The following is a 25,885-nucleotide window of genomic DNA, read 5'->3' as shown; positions in this document are numbered from 1 at the left end:
TCAGGGCTTCGTAGCTACAAGGAGCTAAATTTCAGTGCAGAAAATAATTATAAAGCTATCGCAAGGTGTCGACCAGCGAAAAAATGTCGACAATAATCGCATTAGTAAAAAAAAAAAAGTTGGGAAAACTTCAGAAGTGCAGTAGAATTTACTGAAATTTCTCAGCACTACTTTATTTAGTGTATTACTATAACTAATATGTATTACGCACGTTTCACAAATCCAAAAGTCCTTTACGCGCCTCAAAGCAAAAGCTTCGCTTTACGCAAAGCTCAATCGCGCCCTTCTAATTATCGTCGAATCCCACTTCTATATAAAATGCGACGAGAACGAAATCTGAGGCCTAATATAGAGCTCGTCGTTTATTCATTCGTCGAACGATAACTTTGACAACGTTTAACTTACTTAGAAAGGAAACAGAAGATCGAAATGGCATCGTTTGTAGACCATGATTGCGATCATCGCTACAGCTAAAGCCGGATGAAGATTTTAGAATTTATCCGCAGTGATGAGTAAGCAGATGATAACGCGAGATGGTTGCAATGCACATATGGGAGTGAGTCATTATTCTTGAATAAATAATTGTTTCTTCCTGCACATTCACCGCATTACCGAAAGAAAGGAAAAAAACATATATATATATATATGTGTATTCATTCGTTTCTGAAGTTATATTGCCTTCGTCTACCAGTGCTAAATTTCTGTGGCGGATATATCCGGTGAAGTAATGATCACAATGCAATAGTGGACCCTCGCTTGCTGGTCATGTTGTTAATGACAGTTCGTTGATAATACCGTCTACCCGTGGTTATGTCATCGAGTTTTTCTTGTGGAAAATCTGTCATACCCTGCGCCCGGTGTCACACTCGTATTTTTTCCCGAAACGCGAAAGGATCGAACTTGCCCAAAGAGGAAGAAGCGTCCAATAACTCTCTGGCCGACGCAAAGCTGCTCTTGTTGTTGTCGCATAGGCCTCACTACGGCAGCAACCGTCAGAACCCAGTGCTCGCCTTGCCAATGACCCAGGCTAATGGGGGTCGCCGTCATCTCCGCCGCCACCACTACTGGCGACGGCGGCGACGACGATAAAGCACCCGCTACAACCACAAATGACCGCGAGGACGACATAGAAGAAATTCTGCTAAGTGCAGGTGTCTCCGTCTATGTGTTTACCTGCATTCGTGCATTTACATGAAGTAAGATCAAAGCAATATGGGAGAAGAGAACCAGACAGTGAAAAAGACAGACAGAAAGTCATATCGACAAGCTGCGACTGCCATGTTGCTTCTGCAACAAATACCGAGCTCCTCTGTAGCCGTTAGCCCCCACTTGTGATTGAGTGTGAGTGTGTGCTCATATGCGTAGACCCCACTCTGTGTTGCCTCTGTGGCGTGTTCGAATGATGCTGGGTTGTCAGCCCCTCTATGTGCATACGCAGGGGCTGGCTGTATAGTGTAGTATGTACTAGTGGAGCGAGATTTGGCCGGCAGAAATAGCAACGTTCAATGCATTCAGCAGAAGCAGACATTACAACAAATGTCGGTGGTTTGCCTATCCGTGCTGTTCGGGTCTTCTTGCTAGTAGTGGCGGCGGCGGCGGCGGCGGCGATGGTTCGATGGCGGTGACATAATCAAACTGACTTCCCAATACTTCCCGGTGAATGAATTGTGTCTACTTTATTTTCGTCTCCTTTTTTTTGAAATTCTTCTTTTCATTTATCTAAGCGCAATTCACGACTCATTCACCTACCTCGAAAAGGGACGGAGGCTACGGTAATAACAATTGGGGTTTTCTAGTCAGTTTCTGCGTTGGCACGTGCGGAAGGGAGAACGACTACAGACTCGCTTCTGTGTAGTAAAAAAGGTAAGGGGACGTATCTTCAAGACTGACGTCATTAAGCATCTATTACAGAGATCATATCAATGGAGAAAAATGATGCCCCATCAGCATGGAGCATTGTGTTTTCTTCACCTTCACGCTTAAAGTTAATACCGATGTTTCAATGTAAATGATATTGATCAACTATTGAGCAAAACTACCGATTGGCCCACGGGCCATTACATTAAAAAGGCTCATTTTGTATACTATAATGCTTACATAGTATGGAGTATCTATTTCCTTTCAAAATATAAAGGCTACATAAAGCCGATGTCTTATAGTCGCGGTTGGACAAGATAAATTCAAATAGATTTATCTATTTTATCAATCAAATAGTAATATGACAGAATGGAGATGGCGTTCCTCGCGGATATTTAACAAGCCATTCAAAATTCGGTATATCTTCGACCGTTTTAGAGTGGGGATTTCATACTCATGTCGCAAGGGCAGGTATAGCCACCTTCTGCTCGTGAACCCAAATTCAATTTCGTTTCCATCAAGTGAGAACTAATTTTGCTTCCGATTCGTGCAAGAGACACTGTGAAGGGAATATACTGCTATTGCAGTGGACGCAAAACATGGGGAAAGCTCGTGGCATTTTACGCAGTTAAAATGTTTGCCTGATACTGCAGTGGCCCAGCTCAGGGGCATATCTAATCTTGGATTGGTGGAAACATTTATTTGGAGGAAACGGGCCTCTAATGCAATACCAAAAGCAGCCCCGGACGTAAAACTGGGAACGTTCATTTTTTTTTTTAAGACCGATGTGTTTATCAGATGTCAGTGCTCAACTACGCCGATTTCTTAGTATTTACTACTGAAATTTTAAATCGAACCGCTTAAAAGTATACCAATGATCTCAGGTAGTGAAATACTCACCATAAAAAATTGAATTTTTTCCTTTTAAGCAATTATTTTTTTGGGGTGAATGCCCAACTCAAAACGCATCATAACCTGTGGGGCAAGTAATCTAACACTATGAAATGGCGTGCTTAATCAGATAGATAGATAGATGGCTTGATTACTTAACAAACGCCAATCGAAAATTTTAATTCAGTATCTTGTTGCCAAATTATTATAGCTTTTATCGTTTTATTCCTCTTCCAATACGGCTCTGTCGCGCCGTTTTATCGATAAATTATATAAATGAGTTATTACCAATATCAGTTTATAAAAAAAACGTATGAAGCACATCTCTCCGCTCTAGCCTACACACGGACGGCACATCTGACTATCAACAGTTCTGTGAATTTAATTTTTATGAAATAGACCCTTTTGGACGAACCCTCCTATTGTTGAAGGAGTGAACATTGGAAGCCTGGCCAGGAAATAGACTCGTGGGACGCATGCCCTATTTCAAAAAAACTTTCTAACCTCTGAGTGGTTTAGAGGATGAAGTAAAGTTGATGGGCTATTTTTACGTCTATACGACATCTGGCGATTGAAAAAACCGAATCTCAAAACGAGCCTTGAAAAGCGAAAATTATCGGTGCGCTTTTGCAAACCGATCGCGCCGTCCATTCGGACACACACACATGGGCGAGCCTACACCAAAACAATGGTGCGCAACGGTAGCCATAACAACAACGGGATGAAGAAGAACGATGCGCAAGACCGTTTTACATCTTTTCTTTTCGACTATTCTCTGTTTGTTTGCTTGCCTGCCTCTCTTCTTTCGCTTTTTTATCACTCACGTGCTTCTTCCCACTTTTTAGACTGCTTGTTCTTTTTCTGCCTTTGTTGTTGTTGTTGTTGTTGTTGTTGCTGCTGCTGCTGCTGCTCTTCTTGTTCCGACAAATTTTAATGTCTGTGCAATGGTAACCAGCTGTTCAGGTGGACGTCCGTTTTTTGCAGACAACAGAAAAACATTCAAAGTTTAAAATGAACTTTAAGTGACGGCGACCGAAGACTAAACGGCGTATGACCGGGTTGATGAACCTGACTTCTCAAAACAACGTCAACAATAACAACACTACACTAATAGCCATTGTAGCAGTTATGGAGCAAAAGACCAGTTAGCCTCAGTGGAACCTTGTGGCGTTCAACTTCATTTCCCCCTGCGGCGGCTCAACTTCTTCTTCAGGGAACGTTAAACGTATGGACAAAGGAGCAGAACGTTTTAAAACTACCGCTGCAGGCCGTCTGACCATGTTGCAGCTGCCAGATGAGACCCCTCTTCCTCCCAGAGCCCATCTCAAGCAACGACTTAAAACAGATAATCATTACATGAATTTAAGATAACTTAGTTAGAAAACGATAAATAGATCCGAACGACAACAATGGCGTCACTCGCGATTGTTTCTCGTCCTTTGTGTTCAAAATCCAACCGTGTCTATAGCAGTTTTACCGTTCTTAGCCGTAATACTCCGGCCTTATGCGCGAAAAGATCGGCTATGTCCTTGATAGCCCCTGGAGTGGCTTAGTTGTTGCAGTAAAATTCAGTGCTCCTGTTCAAACCGAGTCCTTGAGTAGTAACATAAAGGCACGTAATCATGTTTTTAAGCGGTACGTTATTGCAGTGGAGCAGTGTAACCTATCTAATGAACGCGACGTGCGTATATCCTATTTAGCAACACTTTAGGTGACAATGGTTACGATTGAAACATGACAAATTAAGAACATCGACAAACAATCGATATGATAAGACTGTCGTAATCAAACAGTGAATTTCTGCCTGAGGTACTAACAGAGTAAGTAAGATTCAGTGAAGACTTGGCTGCCGACGCTAAAGGCAAATTCCTGTGAAGTGTACAGCTTGCAGCAAGGGTTTTACTCGAACGGGGGCTTCTGACAAACCCCACCGGACGATTGCAAATGACGCAGGTAGTTTGCGTATTTGACATCAAGCGGTCTCTACACGCCCTGTTCATTCCTTCTCGCCGCAGGCATCGTAGATCGGACGGTAAACAGGTTGATCTGAACTGGATGGAAAACTATGGTGTTTTTGAGCCAATGATTGGGACGTCGTAACTTAGATGTTGCTTTATTGCGTTACATGGGACAAATATGATGGATTATCCATGCAAATTTACTAAGTTCTGCACTTATTTATGGAAATTAATAAACGTCGCCAGTGGGGAGTTTCGCTTTCCTCGTCACCTGTTCATCGTGAGGAAGAGAAAGTATCTGACGGCATCTAAGGTCTTAATAGAATATGACGGTCGATTTCGGTCGAGCCACCTTGCACAATGTCAAAGTTCCTCATACTGGTTAGGAGCAGAGTCAGTTAAGCTCAGCGCAAAAACTGACTCAAATATGCATGAAGTCTGTGGAGTGGAGACGAAAATCCACTCTGAAACAAAGCTTCTATATGCACGAGAGTGAGGCCGCTTCGAAAAAAGACAAATATTATTGAAACTAATAAGAAATCTGGATAACAACCTACGCACACTTAACTAATCAATATGCTTTTCTAATACTGCCGATGCGCTATTATGTTTTTCAACGCAGCAGATAGAAAAGAATGAAAAGCATCTGTCACATGAACAGGATAATATTTTAGTACAGAGAATGAGGCCGTACGTTGATTACAGAGCATTCATTGTATCATTCGAGCTTCGTTTCTGTAACACTATATATATATTGTTGTTTTCAACTGAAGTATTCAAAGGTTATCATCAGAAGCTGTTTAACTTTAATTACTTCTTTCTTGATTTAATCGCATCTGTCCATAAAGTATTAGCTACTTCGGAAGGCAATGGTGCTTTTTATATACTGTCACGAGATCAGAAAATTTTGTTTTTGCCTTAGACGGCAAAGGCAACTATGTCAAGTGGCGAGAAATAACATTCTCGACACTGCTCGTTCATTTTTCCGTGTATGTAAAGCGTTACGGCTCGTAACGGATATGAGGCGTACTATAGATTCCCATTAGCTAGAAGTTTTGAAACATTGCGATTGTCCAAATTAGGCGAGGATTGTTTTGCGCCACTTCTCGATGAGTATTATTGCTGGGTACAGAGTTTGCCCTTCTTAGGTCCTGACCTAATCCTGAACTACGGGAAATAAATATCCTGGCCGTCTTGCATCCGTCTTTGACGTTTGAAATAAAGCAGATGTTCTAGCAGATCGTTCTCCGGAGCCCAAAACAAAGGCGATTTCGTAAAGATCTGAACGACGAGAAACGCTTGCCATATAACGCTTGGTTAACAACGAATGAAAAATCAAAATAAAAAGAAGAAGCAGCAAATAAATGTAAAGCACGATTACGTTCCAGACAACCTATTTAGCATCTAATGTATACTCGCATGGCGTAGTTGGACTATAGCAAGAGGCTCACCCTCTGGCGAATCGGATGAAACAGGGTTTTCTGACTTCGCAGACTGATTCTGCTAACGGCACCGTCATCCGTTGCAATGTTAGCTACGACGTAAAATGCGTTGACAAAAATCTTCCCTAACTCTTTCTAGGCCTTCGTCTTAACAAGTTGGTGATGCCATCATTGGAGGTCGTTGTAGAATAGACGTCTCCGGTACAGGAACGTTTAAAGTGCGCTAGTACACGGAATGGATTCTTAACACCAATGTCTGATGCCTTGAAAGCCAAATACTAAAATTTGTTTTTCGCTGGGCTCGATGCCTCGGCGACGGCTTTTTCGAGAGCTCAGAAAGCAGCGTTTGTTATTTATCGGACGTTTCTTATCTATATTATTATTATTATTATTATGATCGTTCGGCCTAGTCGCTTATCAGGCGTCAACCCTGACATCGTAGCAGGAGCTGTTCGTAATATTAATTTATATGTTTGTCCCGGGATATCAGGAGACGTTTAGGAATTTTCATTCCAAATAGGGCGGCTGTAGTGCTAGCGAGAGCCTTGTCGGGCGGCAGGCTACAGCATTGAGAGAGGCTTCTTTTTTGCGAACAAATAGCACTGAATTCTACAAGCAATGCCAGTGGATGCTTAGAGAGAGTACAACATCTGTGTGATATGGAAGGTAAACGCAGTCCTTGGCCAACTTGTGAGAGTGTGGGGGGGAGGGGGAGGGAACAGAAGCTGTTTTTTTTTGATGCCAGAGCTTTTCAGTTGGTCAAAAAGAATACGCAGAGCGTACGCCTGTCAGTGAAAACCGTCAAGTACGATTATATCATCTAAAAAATACCCGTCGATACTTGAATCACAGACACATTTCGATTGAATACCTGCAACGGTTGACTTGAGGGGAAACATGAAATGATACACAAAGTGGCATGTGGAATAATTTCAGCTGGCGCAAAGACAGCGCTCGCGGGATCACTGAACCCTGATTAGAAAGTTATACTAAAGAGCTCAAAAAACAATAGATAAGGTCAGCAGTGTCCTACTTTATTCGCTTACTATTCGTCCATCGACTCTGCGTTCTGCAAGATGAAGACCATATAAAGGATCTTTAGAAGGCAGAATTTTCTTTATACTGTGTAGGAATGAATTGAATAAAATAGCATTCATAGTACACTATAATGTTTTATGTAATTTTTAAAAACTTCGGTTGCTAACACTTTGGACCGAACCAGCAAAGCTTAGAGTATCATTGTCTTTTTGTTATTACGTAATACCAAGGTTCCTCATCGGAAGTGTACATTAATAAATGCATATTTTCAAAAAGCAATCCTGATTTACGGTTTGACGGTCTAGAGCGTACCTCTACACAGGCAATCCACTAGTCTTATTTCAATTCCGCTTCGTTCGGTATTGTCAAATTATTTTGATATTACTTTACTATTTCTTTCCGTGGTATTTTCTACATTTTATTTGGTCGTAGGCACAGTATCGTTCCAATGACTGGTTCGTCACATAAATTCACTTGACTCAATTGATTTGATACCCAGTTGTGGCTCCTTTACTCTACTACTACTCCTTTACTCCTACTTTACTTTGTGGAGCCCACGACGTCCTCCCCTCGCGCAACTTGTTCCCTAATTTTTTTTTGCAGAGCTCTGCTTCCACTAAAGTGAATGTGTGTTGTCGCTTAATACACGTGGTCACATCGCATGAACATACACAGAAGCACCGTGTGTCGGGAACCGCTGACCGCTAACAGTTCCGCTCTGGCTGATTTCCGTCACTGGCGTCGCCTGGGGATCTCACGACGACGACGACGGCGGCGTCATCGCTTGGTCTGACATTTTTCGGAGGAACGAACGAATAAATAGATGGATGCGCACACAAACATTTACAAACGCCAACACAATGCCATACCAAGCGGGGTAGCACCGGCGCACTTTATACAAACTCCGTGTCAAGCATCGACAATGAATAACAGTTTGCGCGTTGCGAAAGCACTAACTCTCGTACGAAAAGCCATCCCTGTTATTCCTGTCATCAAGTAAAACAGTTCGAACAAGGTTCGATTGAGAAAAAAATATAGGTTTTCGTATGGTCATATGCGTTTGCAAAATCTACGTACTCGTATATTTCTTAGCTCACTCAATCGCCGACTAGATCACTAGTGCTTAGACCAAATAGCCAAATCTATTTGGATCGCTGGGTAAAACATTCTTTGCGGCCCAGGTATTGGTAAGGTATTGGTAAATTGGTAATGAGAAATACATAGCTTGGGCCGCACACGAGTAGTTGTGAAGCCCTCACCGTTCTCATGTCGCATGCTTAACAAGGCTTGCCGATTTATGTAGCTTTGGCAGGGTTTTTTTTTTCTGGCTTCTAGACACTTACACTAGGAATTACTATGCTACTTGTATGTTCTATGCCTGGGGACATGGCATTCCACTTCTGGATAAGGAAATGGGCATCATTGCCTTGGCGTATAGCACATTTTCCCGTATTTATTGCAGCCTCGTTGCTGTGATGGCTGCCTTAGAAATCGAACGGTAATATTAGTGATGTTTGTTTTCCTGTCACGTTATGCTGGTATCAGAGGTTCAACGAACCTTGATCTTTATTTGTTGCCACCAATGTAAGCCTTTACGGCTTAAAAAATGCGTCTCTTTTTTTGGCATAAGACATTATATCACTACTGAAGCACATATACCTAAAGAGGAAACAAACACGTTAAATTCAGGAAAAGTCAATACTAGCCAATGGTACTTTGGCGCGGGTTAGGTTATTTATTCCCTTCAATACTTCGTTGACATACAAGCTTTCTGACAATATACTAAAATGCTTTTTACCATTTTTAAACATTCTCGTATCTTCTACAACCGTATTACATACTGATATTAAGGCCGTAATACAATTAATGGCGCTTCGACTCCAAAAAAAAGACCGATGCTTTTCTGTTGAAGAATCGCTGGTGCACTGCGGCGTTATTTTAAAACCGTTGTGTAAGATGGGGGATCTAAGTGATCAGCCAGTTGAATTTCGGGTAGAGTTTTTGCCATCTTCTCGTCGTGCTCGGTGCAATACAGAACGCTCTAGTCGGGAGAAGCACAGAGAAACGCTATACCGTACTGCTTACAGAAATCAAGACGGAAACTGATGTTCTACCAAAAGTTCGTGTACATTTGAAATTCTTGGTCCAAGCTTACTCGACGTTTACAGCCAGGAGGTTTCCACTACGAGAAGTGGATAACAATACATAAAACAGAAGTCACTTGCAAGCGTCAAATAGAAGAAACTGACTGCCACCAGCGCCACCTAGAAAGGCGCTGGGTCTTTTTGTCCTTCCTTCCCTTGCCGTTGCGGTTCATCGTCGCTGGCGTCGACTAAAGCGCAAAGAAGATCGAAAGAGCTATAAAAGACGGTACACAAGTGAACGACCGATAGGCGACAAACGGACTATCGGTCCATTTATATATGTTGACTGTCCTCTCCGCCAGATTTGATCAGAAAACGAACAGGTTGACTAGTCAGCTAATGTTGTCCGCATAGCAGACGGTAACGTAGAAGAAGCAAGAGCAATAGACCAACTAATATAGAGTGCTATAGTGGTTAATTTGTCAATATCTATTAGAACAAACGGAAGGCTCTGGCGACCATTTTGGCTGTTTTGTGACAAGTCCTGTTAAACTTGTTCGAAGAATAATAAGTAAGGAAAGAAAAGAGAGGACGCCGGCGAACTTCGAGTTGTCGAATTGTCCATGCTAAGTAGTGGCAGCCATTCAGCGAACGCCACATAGAACAACAACGTCAATGGCAGAAACACAATTTGGAACTGGGTTATTTGCCTTTAGACTTGATGCTGTCATCTGGCAAATGACCACATACAGTCTTGTCGTTGTCGCCGACATGTCTTGGCAGAATTTTATGCTATTGACATTCACGTCCATGAAAGAATATTAACGCAGCAAGATTGTAGAGTAACGTTACAAATGCGGGCAGTACGAATACTAGCGTTGCCGCTGCTACGGCTGATCTTAAGAGTTGCGTCCTCTGATATTCATGCGCCATGGCCCGATTGATGAGATAAAAACGGTGCACACGATTCTCTGATTGCTTCATACACTCGGCACTACATGACTCTATCAGCAGTCAATAGAGTGCTACGGCGTCTATTCTTTTCAATGTCTCTTGCAATCGGCGCGCATGTTTTGGGAAGCTCTAATGATAGTTTTTAACTGGGCCAATAATATACAACAGCCTGTCGAGCATTTGAGCTTGCTACAGAATTGAGATCCTTGAAGACAGAGACGAACAAGAAGCCGCAGTTTCCTGCTGAAGTGTTGACCGCATTCGGAATGTCTTTCTATTCGTCGTCCACAGAACTTCGCTTCAACGCTCAGGACAAAGGCAATATATATTTTGCTTTGTATTAATGGAAGCAAGCGGCATGGCAAATGAGCAGATTCGAGATCCTTCTACTTCTTATCATCTAGTTACAGTGGGATAGGTGATCTCTGAAGTTACTTCAAATGCTTCTTCTTTTTTTGCGGATGTATGTGTGCGTAAGAATACAATCGGCGCGTATTTCTCTAGCTGCAGTAGACAGTCAAATACGGCCTTTTGTTTTCCGTGTTTGCGGTTTCATCTGTCGTTCAGTGGAGCTGTCCAGGCCTGCAATACTTTCTTTCTGTACTGTAGGAAACTGCCTTTAGCGTTCTTGGCAGGATACTTTGACAGAGTGTCAGGCTCTCCGCTTGCTACTAGGACAATAACTGTTGTTTTTACTTTAGCATTACTCCGGTAGCGGCAGGCAGTGCAGCGCACCATTACGCAATTAAACACTGAAAGCGTCCTTTTTCGCCGCTTCTGTTGAGGCGACGATACTCCAAGGATGATTGTGATAATGATGGAAAGTTATCCCGCACCTGAGATTCCGAATTCTGAACGTAGCAGGCGAACAGTGGCAATGATAAAGCCAACGAACTGCTACTACCGCAATTCAAACAGTAGCGGTGAGGGCGGATATGAGTAGCGGTAGCTTCAACGACGCCGCCGTCGTCGTTCGAGCCGCCAACCAACTCTTTACAGAAGGCTCGAATAACCAACCATCTATTGTCGCCGACTATAGCGAATCAGTAATATCAGCGGGTGAACAGTATAAAGCTCTTGGCACACGCTGGTACCTTTTTATTTTTCACGTCTGACTCTGCTGTGCACAAATGCTTTTTGCGAAGTCGTTACGCTCTGTAGAAGTTGCGTATCTATGCCACAGGGCGCAAGAAGGGGACGGCCAACGAAATATGCGGCCATTCCTATTTTTAAACTCTACCTAGCCTTTAATTGGTCATATTTGGCCACGGAAATGCAATAAGGTGCCTGTCTGATATAAGATAAATAGGTGATATTTTGGCATCTACATTTCTCAGAGGATAGCGATTATAAGGCACAGACACAGTACGCAAGACGAAAACGATAGCACAACGCTGTCCAGAAGCACTTATTTGCTTCCCGTCTGCTCCAGGTAACTGAAATAGGATTTTACAATCTCATCTTGAAATCACTGTGATGAAAAACCCCGATCTTGTAAGGTCTGTCATTTATTGTCCGATTATGTCATTTTTTATATACACTGTATAATGTCTCCTGTACGTATGTGGCACCCATTTCGGGGAACAGGAGCTTTGATAAGGACTAAAGTCGCATTCTAAACCAGCTTTTAACCTAAATAACGTGGCATGGGCAAAGGGGTCTAACAGCTCTAAACACAAGGTAGTAATGAACAGCCCGTTTTTATGCTACGAACCCTTTTAACTTTAGAATTGAATACGAATAGAATTTTAAACTTGTAGGTTATAGCTTTGCTTTATACGGTCTAATATAGTCCCGCAAGCAAAAACTGTTCCTCTATAAGTTGACTTCTGACTAAAATCAACATCTTTCGACGAGCTGATGTTTATTATTTCTAACCGTTCAAATCTCACGGAACATCGTGGTCTAAATGACTGACTGACTGACTGACTGACTGACTGACTGATTGACTGTCTGTCTGTGATGATTAGGCAATGAAATTTTACGAAATGCATAGACGAAAGATGCTGAAAGATATGAACAGCAGGAAAACTTTCAAGTACGCAATCAATATAACCGGAAAAGAACCTTTTTCCTATTGTTTGCTTCCGAGCTCGATGTGATTCAGTATTTATGTGGACACTCGTTCATGTCACGTAACGCCATTACGCGGAGTGTGGTGCTCATCATTTCTTCTGCTTGTGCATATTTCGGCTCCGAGCTGCAGTAACGTTTCTCTCGATGTGATTCTTTCTTGCTTGTTCTTAGCAGCGGGTTCACGGGTACTGCCGCTCATTGGCGGTAGTGGCCACCCACCTTTTCGTGCTGCGACCGCGCTGAAAGTGAGTGAATGATTACGTCAGATCGTTGTCGTAACAGCGTTTCAACGTAGAGTCGGAAGGTCACGGCCACGCAAGGTCGCAACTACTGCCGCTATGGCCACCAAAGGCAGAAGTTGGTCGACCCGCGCTGACAGCTGGCGGCTGTCGATGGCACCAGAAGTAAGCGATGAAAATGAAGGAGACGACGACGATGATAACGCGAGAGGGAAAGCAAGCGCAGAAACAACGACCGCGGTAGCGCCGGCTGAAGTCGTAACAACGACTGCCACACTGAGCATCTCATGTAGAAGAGCATCGAATAATCGTCCAATAATAATGTGGTAAGAACGAAGGCGCCGCTGCGGCTTCGTCGCTTCCGGCAACGCTGCAGTATCATGTTCTGCTGCGGCCGCTGCTACGACAAGTGGCGGTCATCAGTGAAGACTGTTTTGCTGCTCCATGCTTATTGTGATCCTACCTCTGTTGCTGCCTTCAGTATGCCTTCGTGGGTCGCGCGCTTCACTATATGGCTATCAGTAGCTGCACTGTAAAAGAACAGTACGAGAAAAAGCTACCATACAAGAAAGCCGATTACATGCACCATTTCGGCGGGTTAGTGACTGTAATGAAAATAATTGAAAACTGACGTATGTAGCGCTTTCGGCACTGCCCGATTACGAAACAATAACAAAAAGCTATAAACAAACAAACAACAGGAGCTGCGCATCTAAACAGGAATACAGATGTATAAATTAATCCATAATAATTGGACTCAGATTTTATAATCAACGCGATCCAACAATCTACCATTTATAGCAGATTTTCATTATCACAGTTCAGACGCTGTGAAAAGGTGTTTGCTTATGTTAAACTAAATTACGCGTCGTATAGCGACAACGTTCAGCATCTCATGTCAGCGCACGGCGCAGATATGTTCAATCTGGTGGGTCTGATTATGGGTCTGGGCTAGTGGAATGATTGGTGAGCCTATCATTCATCCGTACTGTGACATTTAGAGTAAATGACCCTTTTGACTTAGAGTTACAGTTGGGTCACCGTAGGGCCAAATCTCAAACGCAAGAGCCCAAGATACTCCAATGACTTGACTCTACATTGCGCCGAATGAGAGACTCCGACGTTTTGATGCTTCACGCATCCCCAATAATCGACAAATGATGTCAACTAATGTAACTATAATGATCGCATTGGAGATACTCTGTGAAACAAAACCGAAAGTTTTGTAAACAAACTGCTCTTAGGGCACAAGCGACTTTTCCCTCAGTAGAACGCATTCGTGAACCAAGTCAATATACCATGCATGCTTTCCTTGGGCATCTTTGGTAATTTGTTGAAAATTCGCTAATAAAACAGTAGCCCAAGTCACTTACACCTATTCTATGCTGACCTACTAAAGCTGTTCTTCACATGTACCTTGTGAATATGTTAGAGTTTTTTTTTAGAGCGTTTTTTTTAGAAGAGAATAACTGTAAAATCTAGAAATTATCCACCAATATACTAGTCTTCAATAATTTCCTTAGTATACATCGCGTACGATCAAACGCATTTCGTATACAATGCGAAATAATTTTCCAAAGGTTTACCTGTTCAACCTATCTCTTCGACAGATAGTCGTGCATTAGTATTCGCGTTGGCCAAACTTGTCTGTGCATCGACAGCTGCTAACAGTATCTAAAATACTAAAAAGCCCGGATCTCACGACTACGTGTCCGGCGTTCCCCTCGCTTAACTACCGAAGCCATAAAATTAATATTGATTAAACGAGCGAGCCGAGAATTAGCAAGCAACATATAATAAGAACTTTTAAAAAATCCGTGAAATATTAGTTCGTCGGTTGGTGACGACACGGCAATAGCTGCTTGATATCTTCACAAATAAATAATTCATCGACCTTCCTTGACCTATGGGGATTTTATCTATCATATCTTTAAGTTCAAGCAAAGTTGTTCTTCTATATTGTAGAGCCTTCCCGGCAATGAAATCACCAGACTCGCCTGAATACTGGATGATGACTCAGTATGGAGGCGATCGTATATTACTTGGAAATCGTTTTCGGTACTCACTGGGTTTCCTACTTTCCATTCTTGATTTTGCTACTGCTATTCTGTCCGCAGCTCCCTAAGCCGAGAACACTTGCCGGCGAAGCCAGCAGCTCCGTTCTGCCCTTTGCGTCTGCTCGATGGCAGCAGACCGGCATCCGTCGTCGTAGTGGTAATGGCGCTACTATTTATCGATCGCTACTCGAGACTGTCCTGCCCAACTACCGATTCATTTTATCGTTTAGTTTAACTGGCTAAATGGGACTTATAAAGTCGGAGAGCTTATCATATCAATGGGCTGGTGGCTCATGATGGGGAGCGTGTTTGCCTGGTGGTGATGCAATCGGTCCTGGCGCTCTCACCGGCCTCATCGATTGATGACTCAAGCTAGCCCTTCGTAACGATTCGAATGATATAATGTCGACAAAAGCTACATTAGTAGAATCGGCAGAGTCGACAACAGTGGCAGTATTAGCGCAATTATTGCTAGCAGTGGACGTCATTGTCATAGTGGAACATATAGAACTGTCAATAGTACGAGCTGTAGTAGGAGGTGCATGTGCCACTAATTGATAGTATGACTGCGCCGAGCACTTTTTTCGGACGGATAGAAATTTGCTATCGGCAACTGCGACGCTTCAGGTGGATGGATCAAAGTTGAGGACCGAGAAGAATATGCCCTGTTGCCTACCATAACACCCCTTCCTCATGCTGGGTGCTCTAACGGACGCGCAGACTGTTCTTGCTGCTAGCAAAGGGCAAACGGCCTTGCTTATTCCTGCATTCTGCTCGTAAGCATATTTGTATGTAGACAGAAATCCTGAGGTCATACATACCGTACGGGCAGAATAGAAGCGCGCACACGTACATATAGAGGTGAACAAACACATTTTAATACACGCGCACGACCATGCGCACAACCATATGCGGGTGCATATATATATAAACATATAAACTCATGTCTGCGTTTCCTCACACAAAAAAGAGTTTCATTATCGTTGCTGTTACGCTGGTTTGAAATCACTTTCCCTTGGCACGATGTCTATCGAGCGCAAGCCAGATGCATCAGGCAAACGGCCACAGCCGTTGAAGGAGATCCGACGGCCGAACGCGACAACGAGGAGGAGGCATACAAAGAAGACGGAGACGACGACGACGATAATCGTGCGGATCAACGAAAAGAACGAAGACGATTTTGCCCGTGTGCCTTTTCGGAGGCGGCAACGGTTTTGTTAGGTAAGAAGACATTACCAATTTACCAACTAATCAACAAAGCAACAAGGCATCGTTCAATTTACCAACGACCCCATGGCCAGCACCAAACCCCGAACCGCCATTACAACAGCTTCGGCGGCATCAACAGCGACCACGAGGATCTCGTCGCCGTTCGGCTACCGCAACGAGGGAAAGCAAAACACACGAAGAAGTCAGAAAAAAACGAAAATCAGTACGTAGGACGGACGAACCCAACTGATGGATCCGGCCAGCCGCGCCATCTGCGATACAACGACAGAAGCGATAACAGCAGCAATCAAAATCACGACGACAACGATGGACGCGTTAACAACGATTGCGAGAATACTGGAAACTCTATCGACTTTGGCAGAAGTCGTAGCAAAAGCATTTTAGCTACTTTTTCGGCACCATTGTGATTACTACTCGGCGATTTGCAAATTAAGAAGAAAACATTCTCTTGCTAGTAGAGCGTACTTAATATGTTTGGATTGTTACAGCTAATTATGGGTGAAAGATGCAGATTTTGTTCAAAGTCGACGATTTTTTTTAGGTTTTTATATATATAATCCGTGTTCGTACGGTTACATTCGTTAATGCTCCGTCTCTGTATAATTTTCTATTGGGTTGACCTAGCTGGAAAGTGCTGAGCCATCATGAAAAAAACCATTCAACTAGAATCAGAAGAAATGGTGAGGAAATGATTACGTCTTAAAAAGCAATGCGCTAATTTTTGCCCCGCCTATAATATTCATTACATGCGATGGCCGGGCAAATTTAAGCTGCAACCTCGACCCATTACGTAGATTGCCAAAACAATAATTAAACAAATCGGATTTCATCTTGACAAATAACTTATTCAGCCTAATAGGGCATGCGGATTATGTTAATTTTTGAGTGAAGTACCTTGGTAGATTAGCACGACAAGAACAAGATCGCCCTACCTTTTCTTATTAGTCAAACGCTTACGGTTTTCACAACTAACGTGAGCGATCGCAAAAACGCAGGCAAAAAAGATTTTGTAATCAACAAATGATCTTAACACACAGAAAATTACTGATAAACGTGCGTACCTCTCACCGCACACTAAGTAAAATGAGTTAGTAAACCTCAACCCAAGTACTGATACCGCATTGTTATTTGCCCTCAAAATTGCCACCGCTATAATTACATGAAGCTTTTCAAAAAACGTATCTGTTCGTTATGTCTACATTCGCCCATATCTAACCGGTGCTTTATACCTTTACTGACCCCTCTACGATCGCCACCACTGACATTTCAATTACCATTAACTGAACCCTTCCAGCTTGTTAAATAAGGCTTGCATTGTTTAGCCAGCTAGGTTACTGATCCGCATTTTAAACGTCTTTGTTCGATGTTATGGCATTGCCACGATGCTCTAAACTGCGTTCTCACAACCCCGAAAACCATTGGCACAATGGTACGCCGCCCAAGCGGGGAGCTGAATCTATCAATGCGTGTACGGATTTGTCTTTTCTGAACGTTCCGCCCATGTAGCTTAGTGGTACTATTCAGCGGAATGCAATAAGCTTGCACGTATACCCGAAGACCATAAACACGTCCGCAAATGTGATCAAATTCACGTCTATATCAATGGCCTTTTCTTATGTTGCGAGACAGAAAAAATCTCGAGGTTAGGTTTTCTCATCTTGTGACCTTTCGGAAAAAATTAGTAGTGGAATATGCTTGTCTGCCACTTTTTACTGCTGGGCCTTGGGAAGTCCCGTAATCACACCAACTATGATTGGAATAATAAAGGCGTAGAAGCCAACGTTAGATATTCCTTTGCTCAATCCAAAAAGTGATTAAGGTATGGCAATGAAGACTAGCGTTGTCGTTGAATAACCAGACTGTGTACTTTCGATTGCCTTACGAATTGCTCTGTGAATCTCTTGAGGATCTCGAGATAGCGGGCTACATTTATTGTTACATTTTCTGCGAGTATACCAAAGTAGAAGATGCCCTCGATATCGATCACATGTACTATTATCACCTTATCTCCGAACATACTCGACACCGCCACCGAATTCGATTTCTCTCAAGGGCATCGCCATTCCCTCATTTGGTCCCTTTCCCGTTGGCAATAGAGATTTAACCGTGCCTCGTTTATAACAACCTTATGCTCCAGGCGGGTGTTTTGCTGACTAAAATTCCTCAAATTGCTAGAGAAATCATACTACACGCACTTCGACGTGGCCCATACGCGGGGGCCCATTTTCTACTCAGTTTCCATGCTTTCAGTGTTTGGATTATAAATCTGTAATAAGTCACATATAAAATGCCAGTTTGTGCCGACACAGCTTTTGGAAACGAAGCCAAGCTTCGTTTCATGAAAAGCATCCTCGATTGCGGTAAGGCGTTTTTGTCGTTCGGGCCCGACATTTGGTTACATTCTCGCTGGTCTTTAATACTCCAGTCTTGCTTTTTGAAATGTTTGTACTATTCATGTATTGTGTGTTCGCCTAGGGCCTCTTCGTCTAATACAGTCACTTAGTTTCGATTACCTTCTGTGTAGCGTTGTGGCTTTCAAAGAACGAGTAGTTGAAAGAAAATTTATATACAGTATAGAAATATATTTATACGTTTAATTATTTCATTATAATTGGGACAATTAAAAAATACTAATTATCTTTATGATCAGAGTTGTTGTTCACAAGATCTAGGGTATTATAGTATTTTGAATAGCTCATATTGATAAAGTAATTTGCGACGGTTTATTCTTTACTTTAATAAGTATTTCACTATTAAGGAACGATATCAATCCTTCTAACCTAGACACTATTCAGTGAAATTTTAAACGAACGATTTTCTTTATTTGATTTGTTATTCCATTAGTAGAAACTAATCGAACGCCCTCTGATAAAGCTAGAAGTGAATCAGGAGGTGTAGAATTTGCTATTACTTTTACGGCCCAATATGGCACTACAACAATGGCACGTAAACTTAACCAGTTTCCGTTTTGTGAATCTTTAGAAAACTGGCGCTTTTCGTCTGCTAGGCGAGCCTAATTCAAAAAAGTTGGCCAAATTCGCTTGTGATAAAGCCTGATACATAAGAAGCGCAATTGTATGTTTAGTTAGCTAAGGTAGTTTGACATGGCTGGCTTAAAACGAACATCAAACATGCTTAAGGAGGTGTCTACGTAAAATTTCGGTTATATGTTATGCAATGAGTGTTCTTAAACGCCAGATAATACGTAGCCTTTACAGTTACTAGAAATATACCCAAGTAATTATGTATCAACTAATGCTTTGAACGTTACGTTTGCCTGCGCCTTGTCAATGTATGTAGAATTTAGCACCTTTTTTAAGACTTTGCAATACTGTACAATGCTGTTCTACAATAGAACCGTTATCCTTGGTGTGAATGAACGGTTACTGCGTAAAAGTCAATAACTGGTACTGAACAAAAAATTCAATCAAGTGAATCCCTAGATTAATCAGGCATATCTATTACCAAGCAGCGTATTTGGTCGTCGTTTACTATTACGCGTATGTCATGATAAAGAGGATGAAATAACAGAAGATGCCAGGAAATGATTGAATGACATTGACGACGATTCGTGAGAAATATATGAATCGGCCTGTTCGTGTTAGACCTTCCTCACCTGCTTATAGTTTGCTTCTACAAGGCTCGCCTAGATCACTAGCCGCGCACCGGTCGGTGTTTCGCACTTTCAGGCATAAAAGCAAATGTACGTGTCCTATCAGGTTCGTCTTTGCGGTCCGAACTGATCAGTTTCACTCAAAGAAACAGGTCACTTCTAAAGTTTAAACGACTATCTTGTTACTGAGTCTATTTGACTCTGAACGTGCAAGAGGAGACGGAAGTCTTCAACCAATGATACTTTAAAACGAACGGTGTCACTGCTTTTGGATACTGTAAAGTCATTCTTTTGCACTGGCGGTGTTTACAGTGGGTAAAAGGAATTATGAAATTATCCTAATACTTTTTGGTTTTTCTAGACTTGGCTTTGGTGTCTAAGGTCACTGCGCAGGCTTCCTAGCGCAGCAGGCATTTCTGATCACCACAGATTGCTTACCTGAATGTATGCGGTGTAGCGGAAAAAGCTAGCAAGACAAAACCAAATAAAGGCTTCTCTATTGAGAGCTCTTCCGCAAAATTTATCTGTCCGATCCTCCTGCGTAGACTACAATTTTTTTATATTCCGTCACAGACAATTTTTAGATGAATTAGCAACTAATCAAGTGCTGTTAAAACGATAATCTATGTTAAACAAAGAGGAACTGAACGCAACTATATAGATGTATACGATTTATTCATAGTTGTTTAACGATTACCATTTGCATTGGAGGCAGAACTTCCATGTAATGTAATAGATGTTTGTTTCGCCAGAGTCTGTGCCGTTACCTACCCCCAGAGGTGAAGTGAAGTCACATAACCATGTCTAGCTGGACGTAATTGTTTAGGCAGCAAGCCCCTTTTAATAACTTCGATCTTTTTTATGTGTTTGTAGGTTAGTAATTCGAGTGGCGTTCAACAGGCCAGCACAATTCAGCAATAACGTGCTCAAAACCGCTGCCGGAAGAGGCAGCTCGGGGCGAGGGAGGGGAGTCTCTATTAGACGTCAGAATGGAGAGTATACGGGCGGCGGCCGTCGTGCCGCCGCGGAAACGTCTTCGGACTCTGTCCCCGTCACGGACAATGTCGCCTTCAGACCAAAACGGGTTTCTCATTTCAGTTAGCATTCTCGTCGTTGTGTACTCCATAATAACCACCATCTCGGTTGTAGATTCAGGTAAGCTGTCTAACCGGTAGGGTTAACCACTGTTACAGGAGGAGACGCTGTACCTTACCACTTTTGATTTGCCACATTTTCCTCTCCTGCTGTTTTAGTCGATGTCAAACTGTTTCTAGGGTAAACTCTTGTCTAAGCTATACTAATGCTCAATGAGCTTTATTTCTATTATTTTTACTCATATGGTAGATTTCGTTTACGATGTTGACGAAACACACGGAGAACCAACGCATATCCTAATAAATGATGTTGAGATATCATTTATTGGCACAGCCAGTGTAACGTAATTGTTTGTATACACCAACAGCTCCACCGCAGTTACCCTATGACCGTGATCCCGATTCCCTATCGAAACATTGTGCTGACCTCCTTATTTCTGCTGTCATAGCTATCTCGGCCTCTTTATTACCATTAACTGTCAACCACACTGCATGTACCCCATCGATCTCGACTTTGCCAAACGAATTTTGTACGTGTGCAGCTAATCCCGGCCCGTGCACAGTCTGAAACTTGCACATTGTTCAGTTAGAGCCCCTACAATGTTTTCGCATCAACAAAATGGTTCGTTTAAGCAAATGTTTAGGGACGTTCTTATGATATTCCGCCATGTTAGAAACATATCAATGAATCACGTTAAAATGAAATATGCATGAATTTATCTCAACTCGTCGACGTATACACTGTTTATCTTCAAAAATATGATACTTATTACGATTCAGCTGATTTTTGACTAGATCTACAAGAGTTTACCTACATTAAATAGGATTTCTTAATGTTTTCGGCATACTTTTTCTACTCTAGGCTGTGTACACTGGTGTTAAATATTAAAAGCGCAGAACGAGCAGAGCAACGAGTAATGCTGATCCACTCTTTCCTCGTCATTCTATTACCGTACCGCTGCTAGCGAACTGGCATTACAAAGATCTTCACACCTAGAAACCCGCCTCTTTCAGTAAGAACACACGCTGGAATCACAGATGTTACGGACTTCACGTGTAAATCTGAGGCCAAACTTTTCGACGTCTTTCAACTTTTATCGCTATTTTCAGGCGATCATATTCACATAAATTTATCTTAACGGTCGTATGCAAAAACTCCAAACTGCATTGCGACATAATCCAATAGCCGTAGTTGTTTCTTTGATTCGCTCAACACAAGAAAGGAATTGTTTGACATTTATCAGCCGATTTCAAGTGAGCCCATCTATAAGCGACCCGCCCCAGTAGATTGTTGGTGCTTCGCTATATATAACTTGGTTCGTCGCGGCTGTATGACCGCCGCGTAACTTTAGAGGCCATTTCAGTAACTATTTAACGAAGAACACGAAGAGTGTGTGAATAGCTGTGGTCTTTGTGTCGATGTCTGCCCGCAGTGGCTTATAGGAGGGCCAACTGTCTAGCGACACTAGCGGGAAACAGGATGTATTGGCTATTAGCTCAGAAAGTTAGTCTGGAACTTCAGTTGGTGTGATTTGCCATCTCGCACCCGCTTTTGCCATCGAAACCTGTGTTTTTTTTGCTTAAACTTTGCCCGTAGTAATATTTGAAAAGTATCCGTAAATGAATATTTAATTACTTTTATCATCTATTTAATTCTGATTTCAACCAGGCACTTTTATACCTGATGCATACATGTTGTTTCTTAGTGCAAGCCGGCCGGATCATAACGGCTATAACGGTATGTCTGCATGAAATCGGGAAGTTTTTTAGGCTTGAAGAACACGAAGTGGTGTGATTGTTTTCGGTCCGGTTTAAACGTCTTAAGCAAGTTTTAGCAAAAAAAAAAAAAACGATATAACTACTTACATAATGTCGTTCATCGCATTTGTGCGAGGTGGTCGGAAGTTGAGCTTTACACGATTTTAACTGGCGCACGGAAATAGAAATAGAATTAATTTAAACAAAGTTGTATTTATGCTTTTATCCAGCTTTAGGTTGTTATTTTATTTACATCAAATTTCAGTATGAATCAATAAGCGGTTGACGTATGCATGATAGATGCAGAACAGCGAATTAGACTAAAAGACCGTACACACATGATCGTATTCTTCTTTTCTGTGAAACTGAACCGAAATATGAGCTGCCAGTGTTTTGATGGAACCCCCGACGCTTTCGCACTGAGCGACGATAGTGTTTATATCACGTCGGACGTTTTTCAGTTACTTAGTATTATAAGTACGGAGCGTGTAATATTTGTTCTGATCAAATGTAAGTATCCGACAAAAGTTGAAACTAAAAACTAAAATAATTTGCAAAGTCACTCGGTCGAATTGAAGATTCTATGGTTGCGAATCTGGCGTCCTGCCCAGTCCGTCACAGTGGCTATCAAAACTGCTCGACAACCGGTACCCCCCATACTTCAATTTTAGTACATCTGTTATCTCTTGTATTTGTCACATCACTGCCATGTGAAGCATGTCGGACGAATACGATGAAGGCTTTGTACACGAAGATTCGGATTGAGACATCCAAACTTATCGATGTGACATTTTAGAATATCCGTTCTGTAACGTGAAGTGGCGTCTGTACAGCTAAAAATACTCTATCACTTGTCGTCTACCGTACGGCCCAATAAACGTCTGTGTTGTTGCCTTCTGAAATCGATGTCAGCGTGGCGCGACGGTACAGATTTGTCAGACGCTCTTCTGTAGCTGATTCGTGGATGACCAGTTTCATCGTGTTGCTAAGTGTCAAGTACGGAAGGCAGATAAAATTCAATTGAAGTAGTGCTAATCATCATTCGAGTGAAAAACATTACCCTAGAAAAGTCGAACGGTGAAGTCTGATGATGTGGCGTCGAATGGGATTGCCCCAACTTTACGTGTGACGTGAACACCTTTTGATGAAGACCAAAATATGACAATGTGTCTATATATATACGTTTAGCCAAGCTGAAATATGTTTATGCTCCTGTAATAGACATCATTTTCCATATATATGGTATACGCTTCACCTGCTCGAAGTAGATGAACAGTCTTTATTTTGCTTTGTATCTATTATTACCGCAATAACTAGCATGACGGTTCAGACGGTAACGCTGGCTGAGTTTTGAGCGAACAGATAAATCTGAGTAACTTTTGACAAGTAGACCCAAATAACGTTTCAACAGTGCATGTGTATTCTACAATGGAGTAAATAATACCGTTAATTGCGACAAGTCTAAACATCGCTACCTTTCAGAGCTGTTTGAGTGTTCGTCAAACATTCTCAAATCTTCTTTTTCTTCAATATTTTAAAGGTTGAGGGAACGAAGAGAGGGGTGGGGGGGTAATTAATTTCGAACAAGATAACACTGCCTTATTGAATCGTGCTAGCTATGTTACAGATCCGTGTTTCTCTAATATAACCTAATCTATGGTAATTAGCGGTTGCGGCTCGAAGCAAATATCTATAGTTAAACCATTTTTGTGGCCCTGTGTTTATGCATTCTTGTTTCATCTATCGTCCATTTGTAAGTCAGATTTAACGTGGTGAAGTAAGCTAAATCGTAAATTGCCTTTTATTTACTATTATGGGACTAGAACAGCCATTGATATAAAAGCGCGAACTTTTAGAACGTCGTTATCTACATAACTTAAACTTATAAACAAAACTTAAACAGAACAGTAATCTGTTCACTATATAACCACAAATAATTTAATCACTAGCACATAGGCCCCTGAAGACATACCGGTTTTTTTTTATAACTCCTATAGGTCTCCCTAGGGGGACGCTAGAGGTTTTATAAGCAGGAGAATGACTATGACATTGCCCTACGGCTTTTGCCCCTTCAACTTGGCTTCCTCGGCGACTCAGCCAGCCAGCCAGCCAGCCAGCTTTTCTTGTGGGACCATTGGGGCGTGAAAGCTTTCAGGCGGTAAACAACGGACGGTGGTGAAGTGTACGCACCTATCGAAAAGTGCTCGCTTTACGTCGGTTGAATGAATACTTCACAACTCCTCTATATGAATGTGATGATTCAGTGTGAAGTGACCGTGCCGTAACTTCTTTCGGTAGGCTCCTCGATGCTGCTATCCGAAAAATAATACTGCCATAGGCTATGTTAGTTGAGGTTGTAGTGGAAAAGTGAAATCAGCTAGAAGTACCGCACCGACTGATGCGAACGCCCATGGGAAGCCTCGTGAAATGTTGTCAATGACCGATATGAGCGCGTCATTGCGCCCTGTTCCAACTTGTTGCATGATAAGTCATTAGAATGGCTCGGTCAATTCGCAAGCGTTTTCAGAAAATTTTATTTGTATATATAAAGCAAATGGTCGGCTTCCACAGTTGCGCATTTGCGATACGTGAGGTTGAACTCACCCGCCTAGTTCTTCAAATTTCTAGCCGATCTTCAAACACAATGCCTCGGCGGAGGTACCTATCTATCTGTATAACACAACTTTATTATTATCATACTATCGTCGTAAACACGCATACGATAAAAGACATAGACCACCTGTAAAATTCAGCTCGAGACAGTTATTGGTGAAGGGGTCGTCCAACTTCACTACTGCCTTAGTTGCCTCATGACAATTGCATAAAAGGCGTAATGTATCGCCCACATAGGACTTATCGATTGAAAAATCGTTACCAAAAAAAAAAAAAAAAAAAAAAGTATAAAAGTTATGCTTCTGTCGTAAGAAAGAACGAGAACATGATGTTGTTGAACCATTAGTTGTCCGGAGCATCTTATTCCTTCTATTGCTTTATCATGATCAATGAGCACCTAAATCGTAGCGCATCACCAGGCGAGCTCAAGGAGCAATCACGACCTCTCATTTTGGTGACTACAGTAGAGAAAAACGAAGCGATTAGTGTGAGAAGCGTGCGTATCGTGGCCCTAAAGTTCACTTTGTGCGTCGAGCATGATGGCTCGTATCGGCCGAGTAACGAGCATGTCTTCTTCACTTATTATACCTAGCAAGTATCTCAGCTGATTACAAAATGGAACCAGCCAGTCCCATACCCATCCACCACGTGCATCTAATGCTGGACGTCTTTTTGAATTTAACTGCTTCTAGTAGCCTCTTTCATCAAAGGCCCTCGATGCAAAAGCACTGCAATCTAAACCACAAGGCTAAGCTCCATTGTCTGTAAATTGGAAGCTTTGTCAGAGGTGTCTCTTCAGAGGCTATAGAATAGTGCAGGATGGAGTTTTGTTCAAATCCTGTTAATTTGGGAAAGTCGCAAATCTTATAGGCTTCTTAGCTCGAAAAGATGATCGACACCCGCTTCTTAAAAGCTTTAATTGAGCTCGCCCAGACTATCCAGGCCTTTTTCGTATCACGTCACAAATAATGATAGTGTTTC

General features: G+C 42.2%; 1 protein-coding gene and 1 long non-coding RNA gene across 5 annotated transcripts in view; one reads left to right on the top strand and one right to left on the bottom strand.

The window, feature by feature from the left end:
* LOC111252709 (uncharacterized) overlaps positions 1–25,885 on the top strand; it is a 50,142-nt gene that overhangs the window by 6,772 nt on the left and 17,485 nt on the right. For 3 of the 4 annotated variants that reach the window (XM_086992431.1, XM_086992432.1, XM_086992429.1), the window contains exon 2: positions 20,313–20,594. In XM_086992431.1, coding sequence (XP_086848557.1) covers positions 20,429–20,594 — 166 coding nt within the window. In that variant the 5' untranslated portion in view covers positions 20,313–20,428. Of the gene's footprint in view, positions 1–1,841; positions 1,864–20,312; positions 20,595–25,885 lie in introns of those variants that run through there. The other variant, XM_086992430.1, reaches the window with a different exon arrangement.
* Positions 11,717–15,283, bottom strand: LOC147755083 (uncharacterized). The gene is made up of 2 exons (XR_015329890.1): positions 14,606–15,283; positions 11,717–13,069 (listed from the first exon to the last, which is right to left on the bottom strand). It is a non-coding gene; the product is annotated as an uncharacterized LOC147755083 (long non-coding RNA).

This window comes from Varroa destructor, unplaced genomic scaffold (genome assembly GCF_002443255.2).
Source record: "Varroa destructor unplaced genomic scaffold, Vdes_3.0 BEIS01000006.1, whole genome shotgun sequence".
NCBI classification, from domain to species: Eukaryota; Metazoa; Arthropoda; class Arachnida; order Mesostigmata; family Varroidae; genus Varroa; species Varroa destructor.
The sequence above is the reverse complement of the archived record's forward strand: the minus strand, read 5'-3'. Positions and strand labels throughout refer to the sequence as shown.